At 44.5% G+C, this 27145-nt stretch overlaps 1 protein-coding gene across 1 annotated transcript in view; it reads right to left on the reverse strand.

The window, feature by feature from the left end:
* The window catches only part of LOC143774801 (extracellular calcium-sensing receptor-like), a 56073-nt gene extending 29131 nt beyond the window's left edge, over nucleotides 1-26942 (reverse strand). Inside the window, exons 1-3 of the mRNA XM_077262570.1 lie at nucleotides 26925-26942; nucleotides 24799-25626; nucleotides 22089-22316 (exon numbers count right to left, since the gene is read on the reverse strand). Of these exons, the coding sequence (XP_077118685.1) occupies nucleotides 22089-22316; nucleotides 24799-25626; nucleotides 26925-26942 (1074 nt within the window). The remainder of the gene's footprint in view (nucleotides 1-22088; nucleotides 22317-24798; nucleotides 25627-26924) is intronic.
* Between the last annotated feature and the right edge of the window lie 203 nt (nucleotides 26943-27145).

Raw genomic sequence — 27145 nt, forward strand, 5'->3', positions numbered from 1 at the left:
CAAAACAGGAGCCGAAGAAAACCGATGTTTCAGCTCCTGAAAGGCCTCCACGGCCGCAGGAGACCAATTCATCACATCAGAACCCTTCTTGGTGAAATCCGTCAAAGGCTTAACCACACTGGAAAAATTAGTGATGAAGCGACGGTAAAAATTAGCAAAACCCAAGAACTTCTGAAGACTCTTCACCGATGTAGGTTGGGTCCAGTCATGAATAGCCTGGACCTTGACTGGATCCATCTCAATAGTAGAAGGAGAAAAAATAAAGCCCAAAAAGGAAACCTTCTGGACTCCAAAGAGACATTTAGAGCCCTTCACAAACAATGCATTGGCTCGCAGGACCTGAAATACCATCCTGACCTGCTTCACATGAGATTCCCAGTCATCAGAAAAGACCAAAATATCATCCAGGTACACAATCATAAATCTATCCAGTTACTCTCGGAAGATGTCGTGCATGAAGGACTGGAACACAGAAGGGGCATTAGAAAGCCCAAAAGGCATCACCAAGTACTCAAAATGGCCTTCGGGCGTATTAAATGCTGTTTTCCATTCATCGCCCTGCTTTATACGCACAAGATTATACGCTCCACGAAGATCTATCTTGGTGAACCAACTGGCACCCCTAATCCGAGCAAACAAATCGGACAACAGTGGCAAAGGATACTGAAATTTGACCGTGATGTTATTTAGAAGGCGATAATCTATACAGGGTCTCAGAGAACCATCCTTCTTGGCCACAAAAAAGAACCCCGCACCCAAAGGGGACGAAGACGGGCGAATATGCCCCTTCTCCAAAGACTACTTTATATAACTCCGCATAGCGGCATGTTCTGGTACAGATAAATTAAAGAGTCGTCCCTTAGGGAACTTACTACCAGGAATCAAATTTATAGCACAATCACAATCCCTATGAGGAGGTAGGGCACTGGATTTGGGCTCATCAAATACATCCTGGTAGTCCGACAAAAATTCAGGGACTTCAGAAGGAGTAGAAGAAGCAATTGACACCAAAGGAGCATCGCCATGAATCCCCTGGCAACCCCAACTTGACACAGACATTGCTTTCCAATCCAGGACTGGATTATGAGCCTGCAGCCATGGCAGACCCAACACGACAACGTCATGCAAATTATGCAACACAAGAAAGCGAATCACCTCCTGATCTGCAGGAGTCATGCACATGGTCACTTGAGTCCAGTACTGAGGCTTATTCTTGGCCAATGGCGTAGCATCAATTCCCTTTAGTGGAATAGGGAATTGCAAAGGCTCCAAGATAAAACCACAGCGCCTGGCAAAAGACAAATCCATCAAATTCAGGGCAGCACCTGAATCCACAAAAGCCATAACTGAGTAGGATGACAGAGAGCAAATCAAAGTAACAGACAAAATGAATTTAGGCTGTATAGTACCAATGGTGACAGACTTAGCGAAGTTTTTTGTGTTCTTAGAGCATGCTGAGATAACATGAGCAGAATCACCACAGTAAAAGCACAACCCATTCTGACGTCTGTGATTTTGCCGTTCAATTCTGGTCAGAATCCTGTCACATTGCATAGACTCAGGCTTCTCTTCAGAAAATACCGCCAGATGGTGCACAGGTTTGCGCTCCCGCAAATGCCGATCAACCTGAATGGCCAAAGACATTGACTCATTCAGACCCACAGGCGTGGGGAACCGCACCATAACATCCTTAAGGGCTTCAGAAAGACCCTTTCTGAAAATCGCTGCCAGGGCACACTCATTCCACTGAGTGAGCACAGACCATTTTCTAAACTTCTGACAGTAAACCTCTGCTTCATCCTGACCCTGAGAGAGAGTCAGCAAAACCTTTTCTGCTTGGTCTACCAGATTTGGTTCCTCATAGAGCAATCCGGGTGCCAGAAAAAATGCATCCACATTTAGCAATGCAGGATCTCCTGGCGCCAGAGAGAATGCCCAATCTTGAGGGTCACCACGTAACAAAGAAATAATAATTTTAACTTGCTGAACAGGGTCACCAGAGGAACGAGGTCTCAGAGAAAGAAATAACTTACAATTATTCTTAAAGTTCAAAAACCTAGATCGATCTCCAGAGAATAACTCAGGAATTGGTATTTTAGGCTCGGACATAGGACTGTGAACTACATAGTCCTGAATGCTTTGTACCCTTGCAGAGAGATGATCCACACTAGAGGACAGACTCTGAATGTCCATGTCTGCAGCTGAATTCTGAACCACCCAGAGATTAAGGAGAGGAGAGAAGCAAAACACACTGCAGAAAAAAAAAAAATGAACTCAGGATTTCTCTTATCCCTCTTCTGCGATGCATTAACACTTTAATGGCCTGCTGTACTGTTATGGATCCTGGTGGTAAGGATCACAAAACTGACCTGATAGGTAAACCAGAATAATAGGACAAGCTCTGGGGATGTGGTAACTATACTGACCGCGACCCTGATCCTATCCAAACACACTAAAGGCAGCCATGGAGCATTACCTAAAAACCTAGACGCCTCTTCACAGCCTGAGAAACTAGCTACCCCTAGAGAGAAAGCAAGCCTCACTTGCCTCAGAGAAATAACCCCAAAGTTTAGACAGCCCCCCACAAATAATAACGGTGAGTTAAGGGGAAAGCACAAACGTAGAAATGAAAACAGGTTTAAGCAAATGAGGCCCGCTAATACTAAATAGTCAGAAGATAGCAAGGGATCTGTGCGGTCAGTACAAAATGCAATCAATAATATCCACGCAGAGAATACAAGAACCCCCACACCGACTCACGATGCGAGGGGCGCACTCCGCACCCCAGAGCTACCAGCAAGCGAGAAAATCACATATAAGCAAGCAGGACTGAACTCATCATATAGTGAGAAACATTTTCAAGGAAACAATGAGCAAAAGAACTAGCAAGACTTAGCTTCTCCAGGAGGAGACAGGTCACAAGGGAAGTCCAGGAGAGATCAGAACCAGTACTGAATACAACGACAGCAGGCAACCAGTAAAGGTCCAGGTGAACTAAATAGGAACCAGAATAGCAGGAAACGAGACAGCTGAGCCACCTACAGACCAGCCATAACGCTAAAGGCCACAAGAGGGAGCCCAAGAACAGAACTCACACAGTACCACTCATGACCACAGGAGGGAGCCTGAGAACGGAATTCACAACAGTACCCCCCCCTTGAGGAGGGGTCACCGAACCCTCACCAGAGCCCCCAGGCCGATCAGGACAAGCCAAATGAAAGGCACGAACCAAATCGGCCACATGGACATCAGAGGCGACAACCCAGGAATTATCCTCCAGACCATAGCCCTTCCATTTGACTAAGTACTGAAGCTTCCGTCTAGAAACACGAGAATCCAAGATCTTCTCCACCACATACTCCAATTCTCCCTCGACCAAGACCGGAGCAGGAGGATCAACAGAAGGAACCACTGACACAACATACCTCCGCAACAAAGACCTATGGAACACATTATGAATGGCAAACGATGCTGGGAGGTCCAAACGTAATGACACAGGGTTGAGGATTTCGAGAATCTTATAAGGACCGATGAACCGAGGCTTGAACTTAGGAGAGGAAACCTTCATAGGAAAATAACGAGAAGACAACCATACCAAATCCCCCACACGAAGTCGGGGACCCACACAGCGACGGCGGTTGGCAAAGCGCTGAGCCTTCTCTTGTGACAGCGTCAAATTGTCCACCACGTGGTTCCAAATCTGCTGCAACCTATCTACCACAGAATCCACCCCAGGACAGTCAGAAGGCTCAACCTGACCTGAGGAAAAACGAGGATGAAAACCAGAATTGCAAAAAAAAGGCGAAACCAAAGTAGCAGAACTAGCCCGATTATTGAGGGCGAACTCAGCCAAAGGCAAAAAAGTCACCCAATCATCCTGATCAGCAGAAACAAAACATCTCAGATAAGTTTCCAAGGTCTGATTAGTTCGTTCGGTTTGGACATTCGTCTGAGGATGGAAGGCTGACGAAAAAGATAATTCAATGCCCATCTTAGCACAAAAGGACCGCCAAAATCTGGACACAAACTGGGATCCTCTGTCAGACACAATGTTCTCCGGAATACCATGTAAACGAACCACATTCTGAAAAAACAGTGGCACCAAATCGGAGGAGGAAGGCAGCTTAGGCAAGGGTACCAAATGGACCATTTTAGAAAAACGATCACAAACCACCCAGATGACAGACATCCTCTGAGAGACAGGAAGATCCGAAATAAAATCCATGGAAATATGCATCCAGGGCCTCTTTGGGACAGGCAAGGGCAAAAGCAATCCACTGGCACGAGAACAGCAAGGCTTGGCCCGAGCACAAATCCCACAGGACTGCACAAAGGAACGCACATCCCGCGACAAAGAAGGCCACCAAAAGGACCTAGCCACCAATTTCCTGGTGCCAAAAATCCCAGGATGACCCACCAACACCGAAGAATGAACCTCGGAAATGACTCTACTGGTCCATCTATCCGGGACAAACAGTCTCTCCGGTGGACAACGGTCAGGTCTATTGGCCTGAAATTCCTGCAGCACCCGTCGCAAATCAGGGGAGATGGCCTACAAAATCACCCCCTCTCTGAGGATACCAGCTGGTTCCGAAACTCCCGGAGAGTCAGGCACAAAACTCCTAGAAAGGGCACCAGCCTTCACGTTCTTCGAACCCGGAAGGTATGAAACCACGAAATCGAAACGGGAGAAAAACAGCGACCAACGAGCCTGTCTAGGATTTAGCCGCTTGGCAGACTCGAGATAAGTCAAATTCTTGTGATCCGTCAAGACCACCACACGATGTTTGGCTCCCTCAAGCCAATGTCGCCACTCCTCAAATGCCCACTTCATTGCCAACAACTCCCGATTACCAACATCATAATTCCGCTCGGCAGGCGAAAACTTTCTTGAAAAGAAAGCACATGGTCTCATCACAGAGCCATCAGAGCTTCTCTGCGACAAGACAGCCTCTGCTCCAATCTCAGAAGCATCAACCTCGACCTGGAAGGGAAGAGAGACATCCGGCTGACGCAAAACAGGAGCCGAAGAAAACCGATGTTTCAGCTCCTGAAAGGCCTCCACGGCCGCAGGAGACCAATTCATCACATCAGAACCCTTCTTGGTGAAATCCGTCAAAGGCTTAACCACACTGGAAAAATTAGTGATGAAGCGACGGTAAAAATTAGCAAAACCCAAGAACTTCTGAAGACTCTTCACTGATGTAGGTTGGGTCCAGTCATGAATAGCCTGGACCTTGACTGGATCCATCTCAATAGTAGAAGGAGAAAAAATAAAGCCCAAAAAGGAAACCTTCTGGACTCCAAAGAGACATTTAGAGCCCTTCACAAACAATGCATTGGCTCGCAGGACCTGAAATAATAATAATAATAATAATAATAATAATTTTATTTATATAGCGCCAACATATTCCGCAGCGCTTTACAACTTATAGAGGGGACTTATACAGACAACAGACATTACAGCATAACAGAAATCACAGTTCAAAACAGATACCAGGAGGAATGAGGGCCCTGCTGCTCGCAAGCTTACAATCTATGAGGAAAAGGGGAGACCCGAGAGGTGGATGGTAACAATTGCTTTAGTTATTTGGACCAGCCATAGTGTAAGGCTCGGGTGTTCATGTAAAGCTGCATGAACCAGTTAACTGCCTAAGTATGTAGCAGTACGGACACAGAGGCTATTAACTGCGTAAAGTGTATGAGAACATGATGGAGGAACGTGATTATGTTGTTGTTTTTTATTAATAGGCCACACAGGGATAATTAGGTTAATGCGTTGAGGCGGTAGGCCAATCTGAACAAATGAGTTTTTAGTGCACGCTTAAAACTGTGGGGATTGGGTATTAATTGTATTAACCTAGGTAATGCATTCCAAAGAATCGGCGCCGCACGTGTAAAGTCTTGGAGACGGGAGTGGGAGGTTCTGATTATTGAGGATGCTAACCTGAGGTCATTAGCAGAGCGGAGGGCACGGGTAGGTTGGTAGACTGAGACCAGAGAGGAGATGTAGGGTGGTGCTGAGCCATGGAGTGCTTTGTGGATGAGGGTAGTAGTTTTGTACTGGATTCTGGATTGGATGGGTAGCCAGTGTAATGACTGGCACAAGGTAGAGGCATCGGTGTAACGGTTGGCGAGGAATATGATCCTGGCAGCAGCATTCAGGACAGATTGGAGCGGGGAGAGTCTGGTAAAAGGTAGGCCAATTAGTAGAGAGTTACAATAGTCCAGACGAGAGTGAATAAGTGAGACAGTAAGAGTTTTTGCAGAGTCGAAAGTAAGAAAAGGGCGAATTCTGGAAATGTTTTTGAGATGCAGATAAGAAGAGCGAGCCAGTGATCGGATGTGGGGGGTGAAAGAAAGCTCGGAATCAAGGATGACTCCAAGGCAGCGGGCATGTTGTTTTGGAGTAATGGTGGAACCGCACACAGAGATGGCAATGTCGGGCAAAGGTAGGTTTGTAGAGGGAGAGAACACGAGGAGTTCAGTTTTTGACAGGTTCAGTTTCAGATAGAGGGAGGACATGATGTTAGAGACAGCGGTAAGACAATCACTGGTGTTTTCTAAAAAGGTCGGCGTGATAACAGGAGAAGAGGTATATAATTGGGTGTCGTCAGCATAGAGATGGTACTGGAAACCAAATCTACTGATTGTTTGTCCAATAGGGGCAGTATACAAAGAGAAGAGGAGGGGGCCTAGGACTGATCCTTGAGGAACCCCAACAGTAAGGGGAAGGTGAGAGGAGGAGGAACCAGCAAAACAAACAGTGAAGGATCGGCCAGAGAGATAGGAGGAGAACCAAGAGAGAACGGTGTCCTTGAGGCCGATGGAGCGGAGCATAGTGAGGAGGAGCTGATGATCCACAGTGTCGAATGCTGCGGAGAGATCCAAGAGAATTAGCATGGAATAGTGACCATTAGATTTAGCTGTTAGTAGGTCATTAGAGACTTTAGTGAGGGCAGTTTCAGTAGAGTGTAAAGAGCGGAAACCAGATTGAAGAGGGTCGAGAAGAGAATTATCTGAGAGATAGCGGGTAAGACGGGAGTGGACCAGGCGTTCGAGGAGTTTAGAGATGAAGGGAAGATTAGAGACAGGTCTATAATTAGCGGCACAATTTTGATCGAGGGAGGGCTTTTTAAGTAGTGGATGTATGATGGCATGCTTAAATGAGGAGGGAAAAATACCGGAAGTGAGGGAAAGGTTGAATATTTTTGTTAGGTGAGAGGTGACAGCCGGGGAAAGGGACTGGAGGAGATGCGACGGAATGGGGTCGCTGGTGCAAGTGGTCGGGCGAGAAGATGCAAGGAGCCTGCTTACTTCTTCTTCTGTAACTGGTTCAAAGTCAGAGAGTGAACTAGATGCAGTGGGGGAGGGAGGACAGTGCTTGGTATGAAGAGATTGGGAAATGATTTCCTGTCGAATGTGGTCAATTTTTTCTTTGAAGTAATTGGCCAGATCGTCAGCGTGGAGATCTGTGGTTGGGGCCTGCTCTCTTGGGTTGAGTAGGGACCGGAAAGTGTCAAAGAGACGTTTAGGGTTATTGGACAGCGAGGTGATGAGGGTGTTGAAATAGGTTTGTTTGGAGAGGTGAAGGGCAGAGTTGTATGTTTTTAACATGAACTTATAATGGATGAAATCTTCGGGCAGATTAGATTTTCTCCACAGACGTTCGGCGCACCTGGAGCACCGCTGCAGGAAACGTGTTTGCAGCGTGTGCCACGGTTGTCGCCGTCTGTGCCGAGTTGTTCTATGTATAGGAGGTGCAGCTTCTTCCAGGGCACTTTGCAGGGTTTCATTGTAATGCTTCAGAGCAGAATCAGGACAAGAGATGGAGGAGATTGGGGCCAATGAAGACTGCAAGTTCTTCATAAGTTTCTGGGTGTTAATGGCCTGTATGTTTCTATAAGTGTGGAAAGTGGGGATGACCTGAGCGGGATGGCAGTTCTTGATAGAGAATGAAAGAAGGTTGTGGTCAGAGAGCGGGAGAGGGGAGTTTGTGAAATCATCCAGTGAGCAAAGCCGGGAGAAGACCAAATCAAGGGAGTTTCCATCATCATGTGTTGGAGAGTTAGTATGCTGCGAGAGGCCGAAAGAGGAGGTTAGAGATAAAAGGTGAGAAGCAGATGAGGAGAGGGGAGAAGCAATTGGGATATTGAAATCACCCATGATGAGGGTGGGGGTGTCATAAGAGAGAAAGTGTGGAAGCCAGGTGGCAAAATGATCCAGGAACTGGTGAGAGGGGCCGGGAGGACGATACACCACCGCCACTCGCATGGAGAAGGGGACGTAGAATCTGACAGCATGGACCTCAAAGGAAGGGAATACAAGTGAGGGTACTTGGGGGATAACTTGGAAGGTACATTTGGGTGAAAGGAGCAGACCAACGCCTCCACCTGCTCTGTTGTCTGATCTTGGGGTATGAGAAAAGTGTAGTCCACCAAATGAGAGAGCAGCAGCAGCGGTGGTGTCTGACTGCTGGATCCAGGTTTCAGTAAGAGCCAGGAGATTAAGAGAGTTAGAAAGGAAGAAGTCATGAATGAAGGAGAGTTTATTACACACAGAGCGAGAATTCCAAAGAGCACAATTGAAAGAGACAGAAGGCATGCATGGAATATTAATAAGGTTAGAGGGGTTTCTGGGTGTAGCAGTTGGGAGGTTTGACTGGCTATAACATGGGGGGCCGGGGTTCGGAGAGATGTCTCCAGCAACTAGGAGAAGGAGGATAGAAAGAGTGAGCAGATGGTTAAGTGATTTGTGAGAGTGTCTCTTCTGTTGGATGGTGGGACTGAATGGATCTGTACTGTTAAGCAATGTGAACAGAGCATGAGTGCTATACATAGGAGAGGCCAGGACAGAGGGGCCAATATGGATGGAGTGTAAAGAGTTGATGCAAGGGCGGTGATTGTGTGTGAAAGCAGCAGCCATGATATGGATTATACAAATACATATGGTGAGTATTTGCTGTGTGCCAAATACCATCCTGACCTGCTTCACATGAGATTCCCAGTCATCAGAAAAGACCAAAATATCATCCAGGTACACAATCATAAATCTATCCAGTTACTCTCGGAAGATGTCGTGCATGAAGGACTGGAACACAGAAGGGGCATTAGAAAGCCCAAAAGGCATCACCAAGTACTCAAAATGGCCTTCGGGCGTATTAAATGCTGTTTTCCATTCATCGCCCTGCTTTATACGCACAAGATTATACGCTCCACGAAGATCTATCTTGGTGAACCAACTGGCACCCCTAATCCGAGCAAACAAATCGGACAACAGTGGCAAAGGATACTGAAATTTGACCGTGATGTTATTTAGAAGGCGATAATCTATACAGGGTCTCAGAGAACCATCCTTCTTGGCCACAAAAAAGAACCCCGCACCCAAAGGGGACGAAGACGGGCGAATATGCCCCTTCTCCAAAGACTACTTTATATAACTCCGCATAGCGGCATGTTCTGGTACAGATAAATTAAAGAGTCGTCCCTTAGGGAACTTACTACCAGGAATCAAATTTATAGCACAATCACAATCCCTATGAGGAGGTAGGGCACTGGATTTGGGCTCATCAAATACATCCTGGTAGTCCGACAAAAATTCAGGGACTTCAGAAGGAGTAGAAGAAGCAATTGACACCAAAGGAGCATCGCCATGAATCCCCTGGCAACCCCAACTTGACACAGACATTGCTTTCCAATCCAGGACTGGATTATGAGCCTGCAGCCATGGCAGACCCAACACGACAACGTCATGCAAATTATGCAACACAAGAAAGCGAATCACCTCCTGATCTGCAGGAGTCATGCACATGGTCACTTGAGTCCAGTACTGAGGCTTATTCTTGGCCAATGGCGTAGCATCAATTCCCTTTAGTGGAATAGGGAATTGCAAAGGCTCCAAGATAAAACCACAGCGCCTGGCAAAAGACAAATCCATCAAATTCAGGGCAGCACCTGAATCCACAAAAGCCATAACTGAGTAGGATGACAGAGAGCAAATCAAAGTAACAGACAAAATGAATTTAGGCTGTATAGTACCAATAGTGACAGACTTAGCGAAGTTTTTTGTGCGCTTAGAGCATGCTGAGATAACATGAGCAGAATCACCACAGTAAAAGCACAACCCATTCTGACGTCTGTGATTTTGCCGTTCAATTCTGGTCAGAATCCTGTCACATTGCATAGACTCAGGCTTCTCTTCAGAAAATACCGCCAGATGGTGCACAGGTTTGCGCTCCCGCAAATGCCGATCAACCTGAATGGCCAAAGACATTGACTCATTCAGACCCACAGGCGTGGGGAACCGCACCATAACATCCTTAAGGGCTTCAGAAAGACCTTTTCTGAAAATCGCTGCCAGGGCACACTCATTCCACTGAGTGAGCACAGACCATTTTCTAAACTTCTGACAGTAAACCTCTGCTTCATCCTGACCCTGAGAGAGAGTCAGCAAAACCTTTTCTGCTTGGTCTACCAGATTTGGTTCCTCATAGAGCAATCCGGGTGCCAGAAAAAATGCATCCACATTTAGCAATGCAGGATCTCCTGGCGCCAGAGAGAATGCCCAATCTTGAGGGTCACCACGTAACAAAGAAATAATAATTTTAACTTGCTGAACAGGGTCACCAGAGGAACGAGGTCTCAGAGAAAGAAATAACTTACAATTATTCTTAAAGTTCAAAAACCTAGATCGATCTCCAGAGAATAACTCAGGAATTGGTATTTTAGGCTCGGACATAGGACTGTGAACTACATAGTCCTGAATGCTATGTACCCTTGCAGAGAGATGATCCACACTAGAGGACAGACTCTGAATGTCCATGTCTGCAGCTGAATTCTGAACCACCCAGAGATTAAGGAGAGGAGAGAAGCAAAACACACTGCAGAAAAAAAAAATGAACTCAGGATTTCTCTTATCCCTCTTCTGCGATGCATTAACACTTTAATGGCCTGCTGTACTGTTATGGATCCTGGTGGTAAGGATCACAAAACTGACCTGATAGGTAAACCAGAATAATAGGACAAGCTCTGGGGATGTGGTAACTATACTGACCGCGACCCTGATCCTATCCAAACACACTAAAGGCAGCCATGGAGCATTACCTAAAAACCTAGACGCCTCTTCACAGCCTGAGAAACTAGCTACCCCTAGAGAGAAAGCAAGCCTCACTTGCCTCAGAGAAATAACCCCAAAGTTTAGACAGCCCCCCACAAATAATAACGGTGAGTTAAGGGGAAAGCACAAACGTAGAAATGAAAACAGGTTTAAGCAAATGAGGCCCGCTAATACTAAATAGTCAGAAGATAGCAAGGGATCTGTGCGGTCAGTACAAAATGCAATCAAAAATATCCACGCAGAGAATAAAAGAACCCCCACACCGACTCACGATGCGAGGGGCGCAAAAGAACTAGCAAGACTTAGCTTCTCCAGGAGGAGACGACAGGTCACAAGGGAAGTCCAGGAGAGATCAGAACCAGTACTGAATACAACGACAGCAGGCAACCAGTAAAGGTCCAGGTGAATTAAATAGGAACCAGAATAGCAGGAAACGAGACAGCTGAGCCGCCTACAGACCAGCCGTAACGCTAAAGGCCACAAGAGGGAGCCCAAGAACAGAACTCACACAGTACCACTCATGACCACAGGAGGGAGCCTGAGAACGGAATTCACAACAGGTACCTCTGTCAGACACAATATTCTCCGGAATACCATGCAAACGAACCACATGCTGAAAAAATAAAGGAACCAAATCAGAGGAGGAAGGCAACTTAGGCAAAGGTACCAAGTGGACCATTTTAGAAAACCGGTCACAAACCACCCAGATGACAGACATCTTCTGACAGACAGGAAGATCGGAAATAAAATCCATGGAAATATGTGTCCAGGGCCTCTCAGGGATAGGCAAATGCAACCCACTGGCACGAGAACAGCAGGGCTTAGCCCGGGCACAGATCCCACAGGACTGCACGAAAGAACACACATCCCGTGACAAAGAAGGCCACCAAGAGGACCTGGCAACCAAATCTCTGGTACCAAAGATTCCAGGATGACCAGCCAATACAGAGCAATGAATCTCAGAAATCACCTTACTAGTCCATCTATCAGGAACAAACAATTTCCCCACAGGACAGCGGTCGGGTCTATCAGCCTGAAACTCCTGAAGCACCCGCCGCAAATCAGGGGAGATGGCAGAAAGAATCACCCCCTCCTTGAGAATACCAGCCGGCTTAAGGACTCCCGGAGAATCAGGCAAAAAACTCCTAGACAGGGCAGCAGCCTTCACATTCTTAGATCCCGGAAGATACGAGACCACAAAATCGAAACGGGAGAAAACCAAAGACCACCGAGCCTGTCTAGGATTCAACCGCTTGGCAGACTCAAGTTAAATCAGATTCTTGTGATCGGTCAAGACCACAACACGATGCTTAGCTCCCTCAAGCCAATGTCGCCACTCCTCAAATGCCCACTTCATAGCCAACAACTCCCGATTGCCGACATCATAATTACGCTCAGCAGGCGAAAACTTTCTAGAGAAGAAAGCACATGGTTTCAATACAGAGCCATCAGAACTTCTCTGAGACAAAACAGCTCCTGCCCCAATCTCAGACCTCAACCTCAACCTGAAAAGGGAGAGAGACATCTGGCTGACACAAGACAGGGGCAGAAGTAAAACGACGCTTAAGCTCCTGAAAGGCCTCCACAGCCGCAGAGGACCAATTCACCACATCAGCACCTTTCTTGGTCAAATCGGTCAGAGGTTTAACCACAGTAGAAAAATTAGCAATGAAGCGGCGATAAAAATTAGCAAAGCCTAAAAATTTCTGAAGGCTCTTCACAGATGTGGGCTGAGTCCAATCATAAATAGCCTGGACCTTAACAGGGTCTATTTCAATAGCTGAAGGGGAAAAAAAGAACCCCAGAAAAGAAACCTTCTGAACTCCAAAAAGGCACTTAGACCCCTTCACAAACAGTGCATTAGCACGAAGAATCTGAAATACCATCCTGACCTGCTTCACATGAGACTCCCAATAATCGGAAAAAACCAAAATATCATCCAAATATACAATCATGAATTTATCCAGATACTCCCGGAAAATATCATGCATAAAGGACTGAAACACAGATGGAGCATTAGAGTGCCCGAAAGGCATCACAAGATATTCAAAATGGCTTTCGGGCGTATTAAATGCTGTTTTCCATTCATCACCCTGTTTGATGCGGACTAGATTATATGCCCCTCGAAGGTCAATCTTGGTAAACCAGCTAGCCCCTTTAATCCGAGCAAACAAATCAGAGAGCAAAGGCAAAGGGTACTGGAATTTGACCGTGATCTTATTGAGAAGGCGATAATCTATACAGTGCCTCAAGGAGCCATCCTTCTTGGCAACAAAAAAGAACCCCGCTCCCAACGGTGATGAAGACGGGCGAATATGCCCCTTCTCCAAGGACTCCTTTACATAACTCCGCAGAGCGGCATGCTCTGGCACAGACAGATTGAAGAGTCGGCCCTTAGGGAACTTACAGCCAGGAATCAAATTAATGGCGCAATCACAGTCCCTATAAGGAGGCAGGGGACTGGATTTGGGCTCCTCAAATACATCCTGGAAATCCAACAAAAACTCAGGAACTTCAGAAGGAGGGGACGAAGAAATAGACATCAGAGGAATATTACTATGTATCCCCTGACAACCCCAACTAGTCACAGACATAGATTTCCAATCCAGCACAGGATTATGTACCTGTAACCATGGAAACCCCAGCACAACCACATCATGCAAATTATGCAACCCCAAAAAGCGAATGTTTTCCTGATGTGCAGGAGCCATGTTCATGGCTAACTGTGTCCAGTACTGAGGTTTATTCTTGGCCAATGGCGTAGCATCAATCCCCCTCAAGGGAATAGGGCTCTGCAAAGGCTCCAAGGAAAAACCACAGCGCCTGGCAAATTCCAGGTCCATTAAGTTCAGGGCAGCGCCAGAATCCACAAATGCCATTTCAGAAAAGGACAACAATGAGCAAATCAGGGTAATAGACAAGAGAAATTTAGGCTGTACAATACTGATGGTAACCGACCTAGCAGCCCTCTAAGTACGCTTCGGGCAGTCAGAGACAGCATGAGTAGCGTCACCACAGTAGAAACACAGCCCATTCTGATGTCTGAACTCCTGCCGTTCTGCTCTAGTCAAAGTCCTATCACATTGCATAGGCTCAGGACTCTGCTCAGCGGACACCGCCATATGGTGCACCTCCTTACGTTCACGTAGGCGCCGATCAATCTGAATGGCCAGAGACATTGATTCGTTCAAACCAGCAGGCATGGGGAACCCCACCATAACATCTTTAAGGGCTTCAGAAAGACCCTTTCTGAAAATAGCCGCCAGAGCATCCTCATTCCATTTTGTAAGCACAGACCAATTTCTAAATTTCTGACAATATATCTCTACTGCTTCCTGCTCCTGACACAGGGCCAGCAAGATTTTTTCTGCCTGATCCACAGAATTAGGTTTATCATAAAGCAGTCCGAGTGCTTGAAAAAATGCATCTACATTGAGCAATGCAGGATTCCCTGGCTCAAGGGAGAATGCCCAGTCTTGCGGGTCTCCCCGGAGCAGAGAAATAACAATCTTCACCTGCTGAACGGAGTCACCAGAGGAACGGTGTCTCAGAGCAAAAAACAATCTACAATTATTTTTGAAGTTCAAAAATTTAGATCTATCCCCAGAAAACAAATCAGGAATAGGAATTCTAGGCTCAGAAACCGGAGTCTGGACAACATAATCTTGGATACTCTGTACCCTAGCAGCGAGATGATCAACACGCGCAGACAGACCCTGAACCTCCATCTCAGTCCACAAATTCTGAACCATCCAAAGATCAAGGGGAAAAAAAAAAAAGAACAAAACAAGCAGCACAAAAAAAACAAACAAACACTGACTCAGAACCCTTTTTTTTCCCTCTTTTGAGAAGCATTTAACACATTGTAGGCCAGCTGTACTGTTACGACCTGGTGGTTACGAAGCAGTACTGAGATGACCTGGTGGGTAAAACCAAACATGTACAAGCTCTGGGGAGGTGGTAACTTTACTGACCGCAAGCCCTACACCTAACACCAACACTAGAAATAGCCGTGGAGCGTTCCTGTCTCTGCCTAGATGCCTCTTCACAGCCTAAGAGCTAACTACCCCGGAAGATGGAAACGGAAAACTAACTCGCCTCAGAGAAACCCCCAAAGGAAAGATAGCCCCCCACAAATATTGACGGTGAGTGGAGAGGGAAATGACACACGCAGAAATGAAACTAGATTTTAGCAAAGGAGGCCATTACTATCTAAATAGACAGAGATAGAAAAGGATACTGTGCGGTCAGTATTAAAAAACTAAATATCCACGCAGAGTTTACAAAAAATAACCTCAACACCGACTCACGGTGTGGAGGGGCAAATCTGCTACCCCAGAGCTTCCAACTAGCCAAAATAATTCATACTGGCATGCTGGACAACAGACATAACATTAACTTGAACTGAAGGTCATAAGCAAGGAAACACCCAAAAAACTAGCAGACTTATCTTAAGCTGAAATGAACTGGCCAACAGAGCACTTCCAGGAAAGGACTGAGTCCACAGGAGGAACATTGACAGCTGGCATTGACTAAAGACTAGAGCCCAGTTAAATAACAAGACCAGGGAACCGATTAGTGAATGCAGCTGCTAAGTTCCACTAGAAACCACCAGAGGGAGCCCAAGAACGGAATTCACAACAGTTAACCTGACCCTGCTGGTAGCTCTTGATTTGCCCTGCTGTGAACCCTGACTTGTCTTGTGTCTGTTAACTCCCTCTGTCTTCCCTTTTCCCAGTGTTTCTCTGTCTGATTGTCTGCTTGATTCTCCGGTTCTGATCCCCTGGCTTGGTTTTTTACGCTGTTGCTGTTTGTCCCTTTTGTACCGTATATTGCCCGTTCTGGTTTACTGATCTCTGGCTACGTTCTGACTATCCATCTGTCTTATCCTATAAACACTGTCGTGCTATCTCGTGCTTTTGACTCGGCTTGCCTGACCACTCTCTCGCCACTAGGTGGCGTCTGTTTTGCTGTCCTGTGTGTGCAGTCTTACTTTCCTCTCAAACTCCCCCCGGTAGAGGTTGCACTGTACTGCACTGCAGCAGCGTGACATTATAGCTGACCAATACATTTATAGGGCCTTCTGCATTTTTTTTCCCTCTGCTCTGTTTGCTATGGATCCGCTCCATAGCTTGGTGGATCAAGTGGACAGTTTGACGATTATGATACAAGACCTGTTTGTGGAACAGAGGGCCTTGTCCTCGTCTCATAACCACCTGCAAAGGGAGCTTTCTGACACAGTTAAATTGTTGCAGACTGACTGTAAGCACTCTGACACTGTTGATGTCTTTTGCACTCTCCTGAACCTACTGTCAAGCTCCCAGGTACCTTCTCTGTGGAGATGGAGAGATTTCATACTTTTAAGGAGAGTTGCAAGCTTTTTTTTTCTCTTAGACCTCGATCTTCTGGAGATGAGAGTCAGCGGGTGGGAATAATTATTTCTTTACTGCGGGAGGGACCTCAATCATGGGCTTTTTCTTTACCTGCTTCTGCCCCTGAACGTGTGTCTGTGGATAGATTCTTTGAGGCTCTGGGACTTATTTATGACGAACCGGCCCGGGTCAGGGTTGCAGAGGACATGATCATGAGTCTCTCCCAGAATGAACTCACTGCTGAACAGTATTGTTCTGAGTTTAGGCGGTGGTCCATTGAGGTGTCTTGGGGTGACTCTGCTCTGAGGCGCTTGTTTGAGAGAGGACTTTCTGATTATCTCAAAGATGCGCTGGCCCTTCACACGTCTCCCAGTTCCCTGGTGGAGGCCATGACTCAGGCCATTTGTATGGACCGGAGATTACGGGAGAGAATTATCCAGCGTGAGATTCCTGTTTTGCCTGCCAAATCTGTGGTTATGTCATTCAAGGAGACTATGGAAGTTGGTGCCATCAATTTCAAGGAGAAGAAGAGGAAACGGCGACGTGATGGGAAATTATGTTTTTACTGTGGAGATCCGGGACATCGGAAGAAGGACTGCCCCTCTTGTCCATCGAGTAACAAGCTGCCGAGTCTGGGTGATGGTCTTGGAGGTCATCCAGACTCACAGGTACCATTTTCATCATTTCAAAAAGTTTTGTCAGAGGTGGAACGGTGTTATGGAGGCGTTTTTGCATCCACTTCAGCGTTTGTGGACTGTGGATCTTCCATGAACTTCATTGACTATAGTCTGGTGTCCAAGTTAAAGTTAGGGACAGTTAGGCTAGAGACTCCCATCCATATTGTTGCCATTGACAAGACACCGTTGGCTCAAAATGTCCTTAAATTTGTCTCTGAGGAGTTCCTCCTCAAGGTGGGTTCTTTGCACCAGGAACGAATTTCATGTTATGTTATGAATAATCTTCCTGCGGGACTGGTTTTGGGGTTCCCCTGGTTGCAGAGGCATAATCCTGTTATAGACTGGGGATCTCGTGATATTGTTAAATGGGGTCCTAATTGTTCCAATGGTTGTCTTTCTGCTGTGTTTGTGTCCACTATTAGTCCGGAGGGTATTCCAGAGTACCTAAAGGACTTTGGGGACGTGTTCTCCGAAAAAGAGGCTGAGGTCTTACCACCCCATCGTCCTTATGATTGTACCATCAACCTTATTCCGGGTTCTAAATTGCCCAAAGCCCATTTGTACAATCTTTCTGGCCCAGAAAGTACTGCTATGAAAAACTATATCTCTGATAGTCTACGCAAAGGTCACATCCGTCCTTCTGTCTCACCTGTGGCCGCGGGGTTTTTTTTGTCAAGAAAAAAGATGGTGGTTTACGCCCATGCCTCCATTTCCGGGAACTAAATAAAATTACGGTGAGAAATACCTACCCTCTCCCACTCATTCCTGATCTCTATAACCAATTGTCTGGGGCTAAGTGGTTTTCCAAACTCGATCTTAGGGTAGCATATAACCTTATCCGCATTCAGGAAGGGGATGAGTGGAAAACGGCATTTCTCACCTCCGAGGGCCTGTTTGAAAATTTGGTCATGCCCTTTGGTCTCACAAACGCGCCCGCGGTGTTTCAGAACTTCATGAATAATGTTTTTTCTGATTTTATCGGGCGCTTTATGGTTGTATACCTGGATGATATCCTTGTTTTTTCGCCTGACAAGGAATCTCACATTGGTCATTTACGTGCTGTTCTTCACCGGTTACGGGGAAATTCTTAGTTTGCTAAACCAGAGAAATGTTTGTTTTGTGTCCAGGAGCTTTCTTTTCTGGGGATCATCCTTTCTGTGAATGGGTTTCGGATGGCTCCCGGAAAGGTACAAGCCATTGTTGATTGGGTACAACCCAGAGACCTCAAGGAGTTGCAGCATTTTCTGGGTTTTGCCAATTATCACCGGAAATTCATCAAAGGGTTTTCTCAGGTTGTCAAGCCACTCACTGATCTCACTTGCAAGGGGGCTGATCTCAAAGTTTGGTCATCCTTGGCAGTTGAAGCATTTATTACACTAAAAAAATGTTTTATGTCTGCTCCTGTATTAGTTCAGCCCGATCCATCTAAACCATTCATTGTAGAGGTGGACGCATCAGAGGTGGGAGTAGGGGCGGTGTTGTCCCAGGGACCCGTTACTTTGACCAACTTGAGACCATGTGCCTTTTTCTCCCGTAAGTTTTCTTCTGCTGAGAGGAACTATGATGTTGGGAACCAGGAGTTATTGGCCATAAAATTGGCTTTTGAAGAATGGAGGCATTTTTTGGAGGGAGCGGTTCATCGGATCACGGTGATTACTGACCACAAGAATTTGTCTTATATTGAAACCGCCAAACGCTTAACTCCTAGACAGGCTAGGTGGTCACTTTTTTTCTCTCGTTTTCATTTTTCAATTACTTTTCGGCCTGGTTCCAAGAATGTCAAGGCTGATGCCTTATCTCGCAGTTTTGATCCGATATCACCCCCCGAACATCCTTCCTCCATTCTTCAGCACGGGGTGGTTGTTGCGGGGGTATCTTCTGAATTGGAGCAGGAGATTCGAAAGGCTCAGTCTCTTGCTCCTCCCTCTTTGCCTGACAATAAGCTTTTTGTCCCAGTTCAGTACCGATTGAGGATTCTCCGGGAGTTCCACGATTCTGCTCTTAGTGGTCACCCGGGGATCTCTGCCACCCGGAAAGCTATTGCTAGGCTGTTTTGGTGGCCCTCCATGAACTCTGATATCATTGAGTTTGTGTCTGCTTGTGATATCTGTACCCATGCTAAGAGCTCCCATAACCGGCCGGCCGGGGAATTGGTGCTATTGCCAATTCCAGATAGACCTTGGACTCATTTGTCCATGGATTTTATCACTGATCTCCCTCTTTCCAATGGCAAAACTGTAATCTGGGTAGTGGTTGACAGATTCAGTAAGCAAGCGCATTTTGTACCTCTGGCAGGATTGCCTAATGCTGAGACACTATCTAGATTGTTTGTTGAACACGTTGTATGGCTGCATGGTGTGCCTTTGAGTGTGGTTTCTGATAGAGGAGTACAATTTGTGTCCAAATTTTGGAGGGCAGTTTGTAAAAGATTGGGTATTTGTTTGACCTTCTTCTCTGCTTACCATCCTGAGACCAATGGGCAGACGGAGAGGACCAATCAGTCACTTGAACAGATTTTGAGGTGTCTTGCTACGTCTCAGCAGGATGATTGGTGTTCTTCTTTGCCCGTGGCTGAATTTGCATTTAATAATCGGATTAACCAGTCCACGGGCACCTCTCCATTCTTCTGTAACTACGGTTTTCATCCCCAATTTAGTGAATTTTCTAGGCTTGATTCAGGATGTCCAGGGGCTGATACGGCAGTGCAACGGTTGGGGGAGGTGTGGAGGGAGGTCCAGAAGAACATTGGGAAGGCTCAGGGCAAACATAAACTTTTTTCTGATAAGCGACTGTCTGTAGGACCTATGTTCCTGGTAGGAGATAAAGTGTGGTTGTCTACCAAGAACATTCGTCTAAAGATTCCTTCTGCTAAGCTGGGTCCCAGGTTTATTGGTCCTTACGAGATCATTGAGGTGGTCAATCCAGTTGCCTTTCGTTTACGCCTTCCTCAGTCGCTTCGGATCCCCAATGTGTTCCATAAATCCCTTCTTAAGTCCTTTGTACCATCTTCCGCTGGGCCTCCATCCCCTCCGCCTCCTGTCTCTGTGGATGGTCAGACCGAGTTTGAAGTAGAACGGATCGTGGATTCTCGCATGGTCCGTAGTTCTCTTCAGTATTTGGTCCATTGGAGGGGTTATGGTCCTGAGGATCGATCTTCGGTCCCGGCGTGATCTGTCCATGCTGATTGATTGGTCTTGGTCCGGGCATTTCATGCACGTTATCCTGGGAAACCTGGGGGTCCGGTGGCCCCCCTTGAAAGGAGGGTACTGTCATGATCCGTTCCAGGGTTTATTAGTGTCTGCCCTTTTTTCTGGACGGATCATGTCAAGAGTTAACTGTGCTTTGCCTCATTCTGGGTTCAGGCTTGCTATTTAGCTCCCATGAATCTTGCTGGCAGTGTCAGCTATAGTTCTGCCTTTGGCGTGTTAACCTGACCCTGCTGGTAGCTCTTGATTTGCCCTGCTGTGAACCCTGACTTGTCTTGTGTCTGTTAACTCCCTCTGTCTTCCCTTTTCCCAGTGTTTCTCTGTCTGATTGTCTGCTTGATTCTCCGGTTCTGATCCCCTGGCTTGGTTTTTTACGCTGTTGCTGTTTGTCCCTTTTGTACCGTATATTGCTCGTTCTGGTTTACTGATCTCTGGCTACGTTCTGACTATCCATCTGTCTTATCCTATAAATACTGTCGTGCTATCTCGTGCTTTTGACTCGGCTTGCCTGACCACTCTCTCGCCACTAGGTGGCGTCTGTTTTGCTGTCCTGTGTGTGTAGTCTTACTTTCCTCTCAAACTCCCCCCGGTGGAGGTTGCACTGTACTGCACACTGGACACTCTCGTAATCCTCTTCCACATCTCAAAATACCTCAATAGTTTGGAGGATCAGTTCAGTTTTCACTCCAAGACCACAGTAAAAAGACTTTGTATGCACATACCCAGTTTCTTCTCAGTTTCCACTCAAAGCGTTATGTTACATCACTATTCCAGAGTTTGGAAACCATGAAGCGGTTTACAGCATGTTCATTCTTCAGGCTACTTTCAAGATATAGGAAAAAGATGCTGCAGAAACAACAGTAAAGATGCCAGCGGTTAAAAGAAATGACATGTTCACTCTTCAGGCAGCTTCCCGTAGGAAGCCACTCTCTATATTTGACAGTATAGAGCAAAATACACTAGTTGTGGAGCCGTCACAGGAATGCTGGACAGACCGCCAGCGAAGCTCTATTGGAAAAATGAACACTGGCATTTGTCTGAAGCAGTTTTCTCTGGCAAAACTCCGGAATTTAAAAGATATCATGATCAGGTAGCCCGGAATCACATTATAACAATGCGCAATCATAGTTTTGGCAGCAGAACCGTTCTGTGTGCACACAACATCTTTCACCCAACGGCAGAATTGACAGAATTGTCTTTCACGCAAAGTCACTTCAGAAAAAATCTAGTGACTTTTTTTCTAAAGCCTCAGGTGGTTTTTCAGTAGTTTCTGAACCCTAAAATGGTTAATAGAAATGATATAAGGTGGAACATGTGCACAGCAAAGTCATTGTCATTGTGGTGGTTTCACAGCGCTTTTCAATTCTGCAGGTGGTTTCCCCCAACTCTCTTAGTAGAAGATATAATAAAAAGACTCTGAAAATTAAGACAAAATCATCAAGAGAGCAACTTCAAAAAGTCAGCTTTTTCTGCAGTGGCTTTGTGAGCAAAAACTCTGACGGTTGTGCCTAGACTCTAGATAACTTCTGGAAGTGAAAAACTCTCACACGAGCTCCCCAGAAATGAGGGTTTCAAGTGCCTTATGTTTGAAAGTTCATGGTCTTTGAACTTCTGTAAAAAAACTCAGTGTGAACACAGTCTAAATGTGAATCACATCCTTACAATCACTAACATTCAGCTCGTGTAATCATTATTATTTGTACTATATTTCCACCCACCTGTTGACTTCCCAGATTCCACACTGTTAGATTAGAGTTCAGGGTCAGATCCTGAGGTGGTGGGGCTGTATTATTATAGATGCCGATCTTCACTTGTGCCAGGGTCCCATCTGCCTTCAGCTGCCAGTCATCAACCGCATACACTCCAGGAGGATCACCATTCTCATCAAAATATTTTTCGCTCTTCAGATTCAAATTAGCTCTGACCCTCCGTATATAGTACATAAGCTACATTTGGAAAGGTTTAATAAAAAGATTTAATAATACCATTCTAAAATAAGAATTTACCATCAATTATGTGAAAACAATCACAATGACACATGCTCTGGCACTGACATCAGTATCGGATTTACATGTCAAGAGATTCTAAGAGAATCATGTGGATAAATGTGTGTTGTAAGAAACCCCCATTAGAGGAACACTATTGAGATATCCAAATGATTTTCCATAAATGTCAAGAAAATGTGGTCATGAAGGAGTGACCTGCATCTGTCTTGACAAAAAGGCCTTGCTGCATGATATTATTAATGGGAACGTAGCGCTCTCAATCTATTGGTATTTCTCCACACATACTTTTGATCATTGTAGCCAACAAGTTCTATTTTAACCTCAACAATGCAGCATGCTTGTTTAGATGTTCTTTTGCATACTTCTGATGCTGAATTTTATGGTGAGGATGCAGGAGAGGTTTTCTTCTGATGACTCTTCATTGAAGGTTGGGTTTTTATAAAGCTGAGAAATTTGCATCACCTGGCCTCTCCTAATAATGATTGTGAACAAGCTATTACCCTAACAGGCTCACTAAGGTGTGAAACCTTTATCAAAGTTATCTGAGTACACAAATTTTAAGCGAACCCAAGCTATTGCATTGGTCCATGTTCCTTTTTGTTATTTTTAAAATGTAAAAGATGAAAATATGTATATATTTTTTGCCTGAAATACAAATGAATTGCTTTATTTTTATCTTTAGACCTTTTAGAAATCATTTTATCTTCAACTTGTGTTAACAATAACAGTAACTTTAAACAGGGGTGCCCAAAGTTTTACACGCCACTGTACATATACTATGGTGTGAAAAAGTGTTTGCCCCCTTCCTGATTTCCTATTCTTTGGCATGTTTGTCACACTTAAATGTTTCAGATTACCAAACAAATTTAAATATTAGACAAAGATAACATAAATAAACACAAAATGCAGTTTTTAAATGAAGGTCTTTATTATTAACGGAAAAAAAGAAATCCAAACCTACAGGTCCCTGTGTGAAAAAGTGATTGCAACCTAAACCTAATAACTGATTGGGCCACCCTTACCAGCAATAACTGCATTAAAGAGTTTGCTATAACTGGCAATGAGTCTGGGATAATTTTGGCTCACTCACCTTTCCAGAATTGTTATAATTCACCCACATTGGAGGGTTTACGAGCACGAACCAATTTTTTAAGGTCATGCCACAGCAACTCAATCAGATTAGGGACAGGACATTGACTAGACCACTCCAAAGTCTTAATTTTGTTTTTCTTAAATCATTCAGAGGTGGACTTGCTGGTATATTTTGGACCATTGTCCTACTGCATAACCCAAATGCGCTTCAGTTTCAGGTCACAAACAGATGGCCGGACATACTCCTATAGAATATTTTGGTTGGTAGACACTGGAATTCATGGCTCCATTTACCCCAGTAAGTCTTCAAGGTCCTGAATCAGCAAAACAGCCCCAGACCATCACTCTACCACCAACATATCTTACTGTTTTTATGATGTTCCTTTTATGAAATGCTGTGTTACTTCTATGCCAGCTGTAATGGGACATACACCTTGCAAAGAGTTCAACTATTGTCTCGTCAGTCCACAGTGTGTTCAAAAGTCTTGGAGATCATCATGATATTTTATGGCAAAACTGAGGCTAACCTTTATGTTTTTATTGCTCAACAGTGGTTTTCATCTTATAACTCTGCCATGCAGGCCATTTTTGCCCAGTTTCTTTCTTCTGTTAGAGTTGTGAACACTAACCTTAAGTGAGGCAAGTGAGGCCTGCAGTTCTATAGATGTTGTTGTGGGTTCTTTTGCGACTTCTTGAATGAGACGTACTCTTGGGGTAGTTTTGTTCGGCAGACCACTCCTGGGAAAGTTTAATACTTTTCCATATTTTCACCGTTTGTGTTTAATAGCTCTCAATTAGGTTCACTGGAGACCCAAAGTTTTAGAAATGGCTTTATAACATTTTCCATATCTCATTTACTTTGTTTCTCATTTGTTACAGAATTTCTTTGGATGAGGGCATGATGTCTAGCTTTTGATTACCTTTTTGTTTACTTCACTTTGTCAGTCAGGTCCTATTTAAGTAATTTCTTTATTGAGAACAAGTGTGGCAGTAATCAGGCCTGTGTCTGGTTAGGGACTTTGAACTCAGCTTCCCAAAGATGTGATAGACCAGTTAATTTATGTTTTAAGGGAAGGGTGGCAATCACTTTTTCGCACAGGGCACTGTAGGTTTGTATTTCTTTTTCTCTTAATAAAGACCTTCATTTATAAACTGCATTTTGTGCTTACTTGGGTTATCATTGTCTAATATTTACATTTGTTTGGTGATCTGTTTGTGTGTGCTGAAAGTGTGACAAACATACAAAAGAATAGGAAATCAGGAAAGGGCAAACACTTTTTCACAGCACTGAATGCAGTAATTTTTTTGAACCCAGCATATGTATATTTACCTGCCATGATTTGAAGTTCCAAATGTGTGCACAGGTCCTCTTAGAAAATGGCCCTTCAGCAAAATTGCAGGTTTTCAGATCATCTAACGCTTTAAATAAGACATGAACGGCAGCAAACATTGCATAAGTCGATTTAAGGCTGGCGATATAGATGGAATTATTTTTGATATCATCTATATGTTCTGATCCAGTGCAAACCTTCACCGGGTTCCCTAAAGAAACAGTTTGGTTCTCAGGGACAAATTGGCAGTTGAAAACTGTCTCCCACATCATCGTGGTCCAGTGTACTGTTGTTGATGTAGATGGATGGATCTTGGTAAGGAATTGGCTAAAACCTGGGATAGTGTAATCATTGCTGGCTAAACTAAGACTGCCAGATAACAACTGGAAATATTTACTTATGGACAATAACAGCGACTTTGCCCAACCGGCGTTCCCAATAAAAATCTTTCCCGTTAGATTTTGCTTTATCATCTCATTCAAAATAGGAATAAATTCAATTTCAAGGGTAAAAACAACTACAACCTTAGCGCTGGACTCTTTCATGACTTTGACTATACGTGGAGCATTGCGGTCGGGTTGGCCAAGGCTAATATATTCCATAAAGGCCACACATGCTCCAGCTTTTATTATTTCTTCTTTTATTGGCTGAATTCCTTGTATACCATAATCATTATCGAGAGCCAGAAGACCAATCCAGGTCCAGCCAAATCTGAGAATAAGCTTAGCCATGCCTTTAGAGAGGACAATGTCACTCGGTGAAGTCCTGAAGAAGGATGGAAACATGTTTCTGTTACTTAAGATGGAAACACTGGAAAATGGACTGATCTGGAAGAAAAAAATGTAAATTGGAATATAAAGAATTAGTAATTTGAACAATGTAAATTTGTTTGGAGAATATAGAGTTATGAAGATTTTTGGATAAAACGTCAAACGATTCTAAATTGATCATAGGATGTTTTACTGGGACATGGAAACCCATGAGCAAGACTTTAGCTTCATTGTACTCTACTGCAGGAAGAATAAACATCAAACAACCTCAATAGAGTCAGAAGGCTGTCCATGCAACACACGGTCATGTTGTGCTTGGAAGACCAACCGCCTCTCAGAATTATTATTTTTTTTTTCACTGCGCAGCATTTATTTTGTAAACATTGTGTGGAAAAACCTAGATAATTCTTCTTGCTTGGTCTTATAATGACAGTGCCATGCAATGCTCAATGGTGGCCTGAGCAAAATTTCCTTATGTTGCCATGACCCTATTGTTTAATTATTCTCTTTCCAAAGATCAATCCTGCAAAATAAATGTAGGCTTCCCATTGATTTACGTTTTAGAGCATTTTTTCTAAGGTTTCCGAGTGGGATGTGCCAGTACAATCACACATCATTTCCCCACAATGTTCTACCATAATGTTTGCATCCTTTCTTCCTTGGTATCTGGCTTACATTATTTTTAAGTCTTGGGAAAATCTTTCACCTTGCTGTTTGCTTAAGTCATCAAGATTCTCACTATAATACAGTTAAGTTACTTGCATTGTATAATCCAATGGTTTGGATGTAAAACTATAGTTGAAAAAAGGGAACATTCACACTATTTTTGCTAACTTGTATATCATTATATTTAAAAATGTGAATAATTTAAATACATACGTTTTTGCAGAAGAGAGGACAACATTTTTATAATTTCAACCATATTTAAAAAGCTAGAGCTGAAGCATTCTATCCCGTGCAATTTTCTGAATTACAATCCCAAATAACCCCCAGGAACAGACCTAAAAATCAAGACACCAAGTATTTATTTTCTTTAGCTGTCTTAGTCATGGCAATTGGTAAATGGTGCAAAGAAATGTGGCATATTTTATTTTTTCCCCCACAATTTAACACTAGGACTACTGGACTGGTGACCCCCCTAGAACTACCGAATGGAGTCATTTTGACTCCTGGCTTGTTTTTGTTTATTTTTAGAGTTTCTTGATGAAGAGTTAACAAAAAATAAACACACAAGTACATTAAATTAAAAAATGTCATAGAAAAAAATTACAGTTTTCTTTTAAACGGCCTTAAGCACAATCTCAAGCCATCATGACTTGATGGATCTGATCTATCAAAATACAAATTTACTTTACCCGATCAGTAAACTGCATCATTGGGGGAAAAAAAAAAAGTAAATTCCAGAAACGCGTTTTGCCACCATCGACACATTGGAAAACAAAATGTAGAGGAGATAAAAAAAATAATATCCACACCAAAAGAAACATGGGCTTAGAGTGCGAAAAAAAAAGCCCTCATACGGCCTCATCGACCAAAACATAAAAATGTTACAAGCCTCGGAATATGGTGACAGGAT

The sequence above is a fragment of the Ranitomeya variabilis genome, chromosome 5 (assembly GCF_051348905.1).
Source record: "Ranitomeya variabilis isolate aRanVar5 chromosome 5, aRanVar5.hap1, whole genome shotgun sequence".
NCBI lineage: Eukaryota > Metazoa > Chordata > Amphibia > Anura > Dendrobatidae > Ranitomeya > Ranitomeya variabilis.